The following is a 9,843-nucleotide window of genomic DNA, read 5'->3' as shown; positions in this document are numbered from 1 at the left end:
TGCAATCCCAAGGTGAGCCTTGTGATATGTTTTTGCCCTGGGATTCCAGCTATCACCTCCGCACATCCCCTTCAACCTACACTTTATTCCAGAAGTCAATTCGCTCACAACTCCTTCTCAGTTAAGCTCTAGTTAAAACCAGTAACCTATACAAGTCCCCAGTACCAGTGTTATCAGCTCCCATGAAGCTGTGACCTCTCCTGGTAGGGACAAAGCTCTTACTGCCCAGGCAATGTGCAGAGCCTTTGTCAGCCAGAGTTGGACCAAGCTTCTTGTCCTTCCTGACCCTGTTTCTTGCCCTGGCTGCAAGCACAGGGGTGCAGTGGGCATTTCCAAAAACCCATGTACCTCCTGTTCTTCCCCTGCAGTCCATATTCAGCACAGGGCCAGACAGCAGCAGCTCCTCATCCTACTTGGAGCCAGCTATGGACCGTTGTGAGACGTTTTCAGGTCTAACATAAACAGCATGCAGGCTCCTACACATCCTCTGCTCCTGGCTGAGAGCCAATGTTGCTGCCACATCACGACTGTTCACGGCCCTCATCCTCATAGGCAATGGCAATCCCTCGCCGGCCCTGCACAGCCTTGGAGATGGTTGTCTTCCCCAGCTGCTGCTCCAGGCCCCGCCAGCTGCGGGACTCCAGGAAGGTGGCTGGGAGGAGAAAAAAAGGGGGAGCTGTTTCTGGGGAGCAGGGAGGTGGCACTGCTCCTGTGCAAGCACTCAGCCCCACCACAAAACCAAACAAACCTGCAGGGCTGATCTCTGCCAGGGCCCGTGTCTGGTCCCTGCAGGCCACAGTGGTGCTGGGGGGTGGCTGAGGAGCCAGGGAGTCGCAGAGGTAGGCAGCACGCATCTCCCCTGTGATTAGCGAGACATCAGGAATGGCCTCTGCTGCAGGCACTGCTGGTGGGAGCTCAGTGTAGGCACAGGCACCTGCCAGGAAAAGATAATGTCAGACTGCTGCTTGCGTCTCTCCTTCCCCAGTGCCAAGTCAAGGCAACCTCCTGGCAGAGGGAGACACTTTCCAGAAGGGTATTGGCAGCTGATTTTCAGCTGTTACCTGGCAGCAGGTCTCGGAAGTCAGTGAGGTAGTTCCCTGTCCATTCCCGGGCTGGGTTACAGGCAAGCTCCAGCTCATAGGGGGTCACTATGGGCCGGTAGTAGTCACTGGAGTCCAGCAGGGAGTTCTGAGCACAGGCCACCAGCACAAAGATGTCCACCTCCAGGAAGTTAGCCAGCTTAGCAGGGTTGGGCTTCCCCACACACAGCGTGTAGCTGCGCTTACCAGCCCTGCGCACAAGCTGGCGGAGGTGCTGCAGCACATCCAGGTAGCCTGCCACACCCAGGGTGCCCACCAGGATGCCCACCACACGGGCATCCCGTGCCCGCTCCACCAGGTAGAGGCGCCGCATCAGCGCCCGGTTGACATTGAGGGTCTCGCGGCGGCCATGCCCGGTGGCAGGGTCAAAGGAGCTGAAGGGGCAGCGGTTCCACGTCAACATAAAGCTGGTGAGGGCTAGGCCCTCGGCTCCCACATAGAACATGGAACAGTCTTGCAGCTCTGCCGCTGCCTCCATATGGAATCGGCGGCCAAACTGCCTCACTTCCCCAGGCAGTGTGGGGCTGGGGGGGTCCCCATATACCACCTGAGAGAAGATGATGTTGGGGTACTCATGGCACAGCTGCTTTTGCAACTCACCTAATGAGAGAGGAAAGCAAGAATGGAACGTAAGCACCAATTTGTCAGCAGGACTGGAGGTGAGGAAAGAGCAGAAATGATGGTACCTGGGAGCACCCTCAGAACTCTCCCTTCCTCCCACACAGCACTCACCCATGGCGTGGGCATACACCACATCACTCAGCACCACCACACGGCTGTGCCGCTCAGGATAGAGCTCCCGGAAGACTTCAGCGCAGCGCCCAACATCCAAGGGCTGCCGCCCAAAGATGTGCAGCACGGGCAGCTTTCTGCAGGGACTGAGGCAGGCAGGGCCATAGTGCACCACGGCCTCGGCGCTCGCGTGCTCGGCGGCCACCTCGTCCACGCAGCAGCTGCGGGGAGACCCAGAGGCGTCGGTGGGAGACACTGAGTGCCCACCGAAGGGCGCTGTGCGGGATCTCCTCTCCGTGACACCTACCTGCCATACGTGGTGTCTCCCAGCACGTACATCTCGGCTCCCGTCGCCTCCTCCATCCGGGCCGCCACGGCCGCCGCATCCGCCAGAAGCGCATCGGGGAACTGCAGGGCGACCTGAGGGGAGAACAGGGTGAGAAGACGAGGAGAGGAGGCTCTCAGTCCCCGCCCCGCCGCCTCCACACACCTTATGGAAGCCGCCGTCCCGCACGAAGGCGGCGGCGCGGTCCACCTCGTAAAATTCATCTTTGTCTCCCCGCGGGGACGCTGCCGCCGGGTCCAGTGTCCGCCGCAGCACGGCCTCCCCATCGGAGCTGAAGGCCGCCGCCATATTGCGGGATGCCTACCCCCGCTCCCAACGTGAGGCGCGTAGCCGGCCAATAGGAAGCCGGCACCGCCCCTTTCAGTTTCCGGAAATCCCGCCCCCGACGGAGAGCAGCCAACCGCTCTTCGCGATGGGACGAAAGGAGGAAAGGGCAGTCAATGGGAAGAGGCGTCCGTCGCGGTGCCTTCTGGTCTCTGTAGTTCCTTTCAAGCTGTCAGTGTGAGCAGCCAATCAGCGCGCGCGGAAGCATCACGTGCTTTCCGCCGGGGCGCTGCGGTTCCGCTCCCGTGTGCGGCGCGGGTCAGGTGACGCGCTCGGTCCTGGCCGGTGCCGCTCGGTTTCGCTCCGCGCCGCCGCCGCCGCCATGACGGGGCTCGCGCTGCTGTACTCCGGGCTGGGCCTGGCCTTCTGGACAACGCTGCTGGGCATCGGTGAGCTGGCGGTCTCGGTGGCCGCGGGGTGCTGGGGATGGAGGCTGTGCACTCTGTGCACGGGAAGCCCCGGGGAACGAGAGCGCCCTGTGCTGTGCGCGGCCCGGAGCCGCGCATTGTGTCAGGGCTTTTCGAGGGGAGGCCGAGCAGGGAGCTGCGGGTGTTGCGACTTCGCGGTGCCGCAGCCTGCGGAGCCCGGGGCCGCCGAAGGGCTCCCTGTCCCCATTGCAAGGCCTTTATTAGGGAACGACCGTGCTGCACTGCTGCTGTTTGCTGCAAGGCTGCGGAGCCGGCAGCCAGAGCTCGCTGGAAAGTCTCCTTCACCACTGTATGAGAGCCTAAGGCCGTGTGTGCTGCTGGGGAACTGGAGGGTGCCCATTGGATCCGCCCTGAGCTGGCTGCAGCTCCTCTCTGCCACCCCGGACACGGGGCAGCTGGGGCTGACTGTGTTTGGTTCCTGCACTGTGAGCTGAGCAGTGAACCCACAACACAAACAAGTGCCCTGGCAGCACTGAGGACCTGAAGGCTGCAGGCACGCAGCAGGGTGCGGCCTTGCTCCTTGGCTACGGCACTGTTCCTCATTTCTGCGTGTTCCCGGGTGGGAGCAGTGAGCAGCATGTTACCACTTCCCATTTTGGGTCGGTGTGACCTCCTGGTGTGTTAACCAGCTATCTGACATGGTGCAGCAGTGCCCTGCTGCCTGCGCTTATCCCTTACATAGGGCCAAGTCACAGCCTCTTTTCCAGCTGAGCGCTGTGTAAAGAGAAAATCTCTCTTCTAGCATGCAGCTGCATTTCCCACGTGGGTTTAGAGCATGCCAGGTTTGGTGCAAGTGCCTTGGTGTGCAGTCAGGGCTGCCAGTTGCAGCTACCCACCATGGTTTGCTGCAGGAGAGGGTCCTGTGTTGGATGGAGTCTGTGGGTCAGTGTGCAAACTTCCCTGGAAGTAGCTGGCCCTGGAGGAAACTGTGAGCAGAGCATATGTTTCCATCATCCCAGCTGTGGAAAAATGGGAGTGGAGAGGCAGCCACAGCTTCTGTGACTGATGGAGCAGCATGTGATGATGGGTCAGGGCACAGCCCCATTCCTTATCCATGCTGTGAGACAGAGCAGAGCTCTCAGTGCAGTGCTGTGGCTCCTGGCAGGGCTGAGCCCTTGGGTGATGCAAATGAAACATGCTGGGGTGCAGGGCCACTTGAGAAGGACACCACAGGTCCAAAGCATTCCCTCAGAAGTCCCCTTGTGTGCCATGCTCTTCACCTCTACCTGGGCTGTGTGAACTACAGAGCTCCAGTGCATGGAAAGACAATGGCAACGTCAGGCTGGTGCCTGCCTGCAGGCTCTCATGTCACTCTTGCTTTCCAGGAATCTGCTACACAATATTTGACCTGGGCTTCCGCTTCGATGTGGCCTGGTGAGTTGCCTGAAAATACTGGCATCCTCCCTGCCAAGTGCAGGATAGATGCAGCCGCATACATGGCTGGCTCCATGTGTGGTCCTGGTGCAGCCGTTTCTGCCCTCCCACCATTATGCCTGCCCAATTTCTCCTAGCCCTGATTTCCCTATCGTGGTGAGGGTTTGGGAGGAAAGTCTCAGCCCATTTGGGTGACAGCCCCGGGTCACTGGCTGGCAGAGAAAGGCTTTCAGTGAGAGAGTCTGACAGTGACCAACCCATCCTGGTCTGCATGGTGAGCACAATGGGCTGGCTGGTACCTGTTGTAGCGCAGTGTGATATGGGATTCTGCCTGTGTGTTAATACAGAGTGCTTCTTCCTGCCCAGGTTCCTGACGGAGACCTCACCTTACATGTGGTCCAACCTGGGCATTGGCCTGGCCATTTCCTTGTCCGTGGTGGGTGCTGCCTGGTAAGTGGAGCTGGCTCTTCATCAGGCTCTTGTGCTTTGTTGCAGCAGAGCAGGGGAAGCACAGTGTGTGTACACAGGGCTGTGGGACTGTATGTGTTGCTAAAGTGGGGCTGGGCTACTGGACTCCAGGGAAGTCTGAACAGACCACTTTGCAGGATACAAGGGTGATAGAGAGTTAGGGACATCCCATTCTTACCAGAGGCTGTGCCCATGATCCCAGCTGTTCTGCTGGCATAGGTGGCAGTGGCTGGGACTCCTGGGGCCCTAGGGGAGAGCAGGCTGAGCCAGAGCATGTCTCACAGCAGCATGCCCGACTCTTTGCTTAGCCAGAAGATCCTACTGAGCACTTCAGTAATACCAGATCCTCCACCAACCACCCTTCTCTGTCACAGGGGGATTTACATCACAGGTTCCAGCATCATCGGTGGTGGAGTCAAAGCCCCTCGGATCAAAACCAAGAACCTAGTCAGGTAAGTGCAGATCTGGAGTTGATGCTGTGCCTGGGCAGGCTGGTGTGGAGGCTGCTGTCCTGTCTCTCACTGGGTGCTGCTGGCAGGCTGTTCCTTGCTGCTGCTGCTGTTTGCTTTCAAAACAAAGAGCTCTGAAGGAGCCAGAGTACTGCTTGGAAGGGTCACAAGTGGTATGATATCATGCAGTGAATAAGTCCAGTGTGTTCAAAACAAACACCCTGAGATTACACATCCTGCCCTAGGCAAGGGCTTCCCAGGGCAGGCCTTACACAGCCCTTTCCAGAGGGGGCTGGCATGTGGGAGGGCTCCCTGGATTTGCTTCCCACAGGGCTCTCACGGGTTTTTAGGTGACACAGGATAACCAGCCTTCATTGTGCTTAGCAGCTCTCCTTTGAGAGGAAAAGTGGTGATGGGTGTGCTGGGCTGCTCTTCTGCCCCGGCAGCAGTGGAGCAGGCATAGATGGGGCTGTGGAGGGATCTGGCTGCTGGTTGGCTGGGCATGGATTGTTATGGGCTGCTCCATGCACAGCCCAGGACACTGGTCAGATATTGCCTTTCTTCTACAGCATCATTTTCTGCGAGGCTGTGGCCATCTATGGGATCATCATGGCAATCGTCATCAGTAACATGGCTGAGGTAGGAGGACTTGGGCTGCCTGCACTGGCCTCAAGGCCTTGGTTGGACGGGCAGCTGTGCATGGGCTTGCAGTGTGGGAACGTTGGATGCTACTGTAGCTCTGGAAGCACCTTTGCTAGGGGTCTGTGGTGTGGCGGCTCTTGTTCAGACTGAAGAGTTTTACTGGGGGGGCATACAGCAGGGATTGTGTAGCCACCTGAGAACATGAAGCTGGGGATGAGCTGTGGCCATAAAGCCTTGAACTGAACCGGGAACAAGTGCCTCCTGGGCACCCAAGACTTGCTGCTAACCCAGGCCATGTGCTTTTCTCAGCCTTTCTCTGGAGTCACCCCAGAGACGATTGGAGCCAAGAACTACCATGCAGGTAAGGACTGCTCAGTCCCTGGTAATGCTGCTGTGAATGCCACCTCTCTCCAATCATAACTTGTTTTGCTCCCTCTGCCCCTGGGAGCAAGATTGCAGGACCCAGCTTACCTGGTGGATGGCCAGTGCTGTCAGGCTCCATGCAAGCCCCCCAGCTGCGTCTGAATGATGTGTCAGTGTCCTTCCTGTAGCTTTGGATGGCAAACACAACTCCTCTGTGAAAAAGTGGCTTTAGTTACTTTCTCAGAGCAGCAGCCAGCACTGCCCCAGTTGTTGTCATCCCCTGCTCTGGTGCAGTGGGAGCCTGGATGCACTGTGCTCCCAAAAGGAAGAAGTGCTGGTGATCAGCAGTGTTGTTTTTTTCCATTGTCTCTGTACAGAGATGCCGCACTGCTGCAGGTGGAAAGGGTTTACCCCCTGATCTTGCAGTGTTCCTCTTTCACAGGTTTCTCCATGTTTGGGGCTGGCCTGACTGTGGGGTTTTCCAATCTCTTCTGCGGAGTGTGTGTGGGTATCGTGGGCAGCGGGGCTGCCCTGGCTGATGCCCAGAATGCCAGCCTCTTTGTCAAGATCCTGATCGTGGAGATCTTTGGCAGTGCCATAGGGCTGTTCGGGGTCATCGTTGCTATCCTGCAGGTACCTGCCTCTTGGGGTCATTAGGCGTATGTGAGCACAAGGCACCTGCTATGCCGAGTGCTCTCTAGTTCCAGGTGGACTCACCTGAGCCCCAGCACAGTCTTGTGCATTGTGAGGTTTGGGGTTGTACAACCATCTCCACAAGGTGCTGTGCTTTTAAGGCTCTTCTAAGCAACATCAAGGATGCCAGCTTGGGTGCGCCCTGTACCATGCTCACCTCTTATTAGTGCAGCTGCCTGCAGCTTTTGGACTGTCCCAGGGTGCTTGGGTATTGCTAAACTGAGAGGGATTGGGGTGCTGGGCTGGAGTATGTGGGGCCTGGCCTAACCTCTCTTCTTTCTTCCTAGACATCTAAAGTAAAAATGGGCAATTGAGCCGTGTCCCACCCAGCCTGTTCCAGCTCGCCCCAAGAGGTGCTGTATATACTTATTTAACGTTTCTATCCTTGGTTGGGGCGGAAGCTGCCCAGGAGCGGGAGCCTGGCTATGGAGCCCCATCCCGCTGATTGGCCCCTCGGAAGAAACAAGTATCCTGTGTGAATTCTACCCCAGCAGCCTGGCCCAGCAGGGCCGTGCTGCTGCGTGTTCCCGGTGTGCGTAGAATCGATCACCAGTGCAATTCTGTGTCCGTGAAATAAATATGGTTCTTGTCCAAGGATGCAGCTCTTCCTGTGCCCTGTGTGTGCTGGGGAGGCTGGGGCTGAATTGATGCTTGGGGGTCCCCTAACTGGGAAAGCTGCTGCTCTGCTCCAGGTGGCCTTTTCCCTGTGTGAGGTGGTGCCATGCATCCCCAGCTATGCTTCCCACTCAGCCTGCAAGGGGCCTCCCTTGCTGTGTTGTGGGAACACAGAGCTCTACTGCAAGCAGGAGGCTGCTGGAGCAGGCTGTTCCACACTGGCTCTGCCGGGCTTCTACCAGTGCTGGCACTGCCCCATGCAGGGCTTGGTGGAGGCACAGGCACAAGCTGGTTTGGGCCCTTTAGCTCCCATCCAAGTGCAGTTTAGCACAGAGAGGGAACATCTCACTGTTTCTGCCTGCAGTGCCTTTAATACCACTGTGCAGGTGGGGAGCACTGGAAGGGCAGAGGCTAAAAAAAAAAGTCTTCTAGCCAGTTACCTTATGTGAGCCTTGTCTGGGTGCCAGGGGGCTGTAGTGGAGGTCTCAGGGGTGAGGCAGGCTATGCTGGCTTTGCTCCCTTTTTCCTGCCTGCAGACTCAGCATAGGGAAGCCAGCTGTGGACAGCTGGGCCTGCAGCTCTTCTGTTTGGGGGAAGGGAAGAACAAGATCTTCCTGCCTCCACTCTGCAGAGAGTTTTTTTTTTTGCAGTCTGTCACATCTGATGGAAAGCCCTCAGCCTGCTGTGCTGTGAGTACACTTTGGTACGGGGAGCATCCGTCCTCAGTGCTTAGTGTTGCTCTGTGGTGCATGCCTGGAGCTACTTGCCTCCCTTCCCACCTGGATGCAACGAGCTGGGGCAGCATTGGGGCTGCTGGAGCCAAGAAGTGTTCATGCTTAATGATTGTTTCTGCCCTTGGACTAGCTGCCTCTGTGTAGCCTCTCCAAGGCCTGCTTCTCTACTGGCTCTGCTCCATTCTGTCCTATGTGCTGTGGGACCTTGAGCTCACCTGGGATCTCTGTGCTGTGGGCAGATGGTGGGGCTGGTCCTGCTGTGGCCTGGCTCAGCATCCAGCACATGCTGTTGCCTGCTGTGCAAGCTGTCTTTGCTGTGATACACTCTAGCCTGATTACAATGCGGCACAGAGAGGCTGCTCTTTGGCTTAACTGTGTACCACTTCGGGGGCAGGAAGACTGTGGGGGCAAACCTAAGTACTGTATTCTCTCCAAGCCCTACCCACTTCACTGTAGGGGTGCTTGTGCTGTGGTGAAGCCCAGTGCTTGCAGAGAAGGGAGAACCTCTTTGTGCTCTGTGCTCACTCCTCATTGCAGAGAGTGTGCTCCCACCAGCTATAGTAGTCATGCTTTGGGGCTGGGGGCTGCAAGCAGGAGCTCTGTCTCCCACGTAATAGCAGGGACATAAACTGGACTGGCCAGAAGGATGTCAGATCTGTGCAGCATTTTACTCTTTCTGCTTGAGGGTTGTATCTTTATGCCTTGGCACTGCTGCTGCTGAGGGAAGGGATGTGCAGAGTGCCTCGGAGCTGTGCAGCTGTCCTATCAGAGCAGGCCAGCGGCTTCAGGAGAGTAGGCAGCCTGAACTGGGAGGAGAGGAGCAGCTCTGCAGGTGAATCACCTTCCTTGCTCTTACGTGACTCATCCACTTGATCTCTCAGTGACGCCTGGCCTTATCTTGATTTGATGGAAGTCAGCTATCAGGAGTCTCCCAGCTGAGATGCTCTTCTACCCTCTTAGTCAAGCACATGTGCACCGTGGTGTTGGCAGGGCACCACACTGCAGGCTTGCAAGGTTCCCGAGGACTGACATGGCAATGGTAGGGGCAAGGTGAGCATGCCTTGTGCTCTGCTATTCTAGCTGCTCCACTTTATACTTGTGCTGGATACCTGCTGATCAAGCATGGAGAAGAAGCTTAAGAGGGACTCCACCTTGCCTCACATAAGAGCCGCATCAATTGGGTGACTTGCGGAAAGAATGCCACCTGCTAAGGGGCCACAGGAGAGGTGGAGGTGGGAGCAGGACAGCTGTGCCCTGGCTGGAGTGGGCTGCTGGGCACGCGGGGCAAGAGCTGTTGGCTGCTGCTCCGCTGTCGTTTCCTTCAAGAGAGAAGGGCCTCACTTGAGCGAGCAACCATGCACAGAGCAATGGTAAGGAAAGGGACTGAAATACTGAAATATAAGTGACTTGGGTGGCTGCGAGGACGGAGAGGCTCCAACCCCGTGGAACAGCCGGCGGAGTGCTGAGCACTCAGGGGGCGCATCCCGAGGGCCTTTAGCAGCACCGCTACGATGCGCGGCGCTGGGGAACAGCTCCACGGGGGGGGGGGGGGGGGGGGCTGGTGGCACAAATAGC

The 9,843-nt window shown here is 57.6% G+C and overlaps 2 protein-coding genes across 2 annotated transcripts; one reads left to right on the top strand and one right to left on the bottom strand.

Moving 5' to 3' along the window:
* Window positions 1-65: 65 nt before the first annotated feature.
* On the bottom strand, window positions 66-2,481 carry DPH2 (diphthamide biosynthesis 2). The gene is made up of 6 exons (XM_042838628.1): window positions 2,323-2,481; window positions 2,140-2,252; window positions 1,833-2,053; window positions 1,062-1,700; window positions 749-934; window positions 66-652 (listed from the first exon to the last, which is right to left on the bottom strand). Exons 1-6 carry the CDS (start codon window positions 2,464-2,466, stop codon window positions 522-524), a joined length of 1,434 nt encoding a protein of 477 aa, XP_042694562.1. The 5' UTR covers window positions 2,467-2,481; the 3' UTR covers window positions 66-521.
* Window positions 2,482-2,781: 300 nt separating this feature from the next.
* On the top strand, window positions 2,782-7,516 carry ATP6V0B (ATPase H+ transporting V0 subunit b). Its single transcript, XM_042838626.1, has 8 exons — window positions 2,782-2,891; window positions 4,256-4,304; window positions 4,671-4,754; window positions 5,147-5,224; window positions 5,791-5,860; window positions 6,173-6,224; window positions 6,669-6,859; window positions 7,207-7,516. The coding sequence occupies exons 1-8, from the start codon at window positions 2,825-2,827 to the stop codon at window positions 7,231-7,233; spliced, it is 618 nt and encodes a 205-aa protein (XP_042694560.1). The 5' UTR covers window positions 2,782-2,824; the 3' UTR covers window positions 7,234-7,516.
* The last annotated feature ends 2,327 nt before the right edge of the window (window positions 7,517-9,843 follow it).

The sequence above is a fragment of the Centrocercus urophasianus genome, unplaced genomic scaffold, assembly GCF_019232065.1.
Source record: "Centrocercus urophasianus isolate 14NV4802_14NV808 unplaced genomic scaffold, USGS_Curo_1.0 seq_869, whole genome shotgun sequence".
Classification (NCBI taxonomy): domain Eukaryota; kingdom Metazoa; phylum Chordata; class Aves; order Galliformes; family Phasianidae; genus Centrocercus; species Centrocercus urophasianus.
Note: the sequence above shows the minus strand (reverse complement) of the source record. Positions and strands in the feature narration are given on the sequence as shown.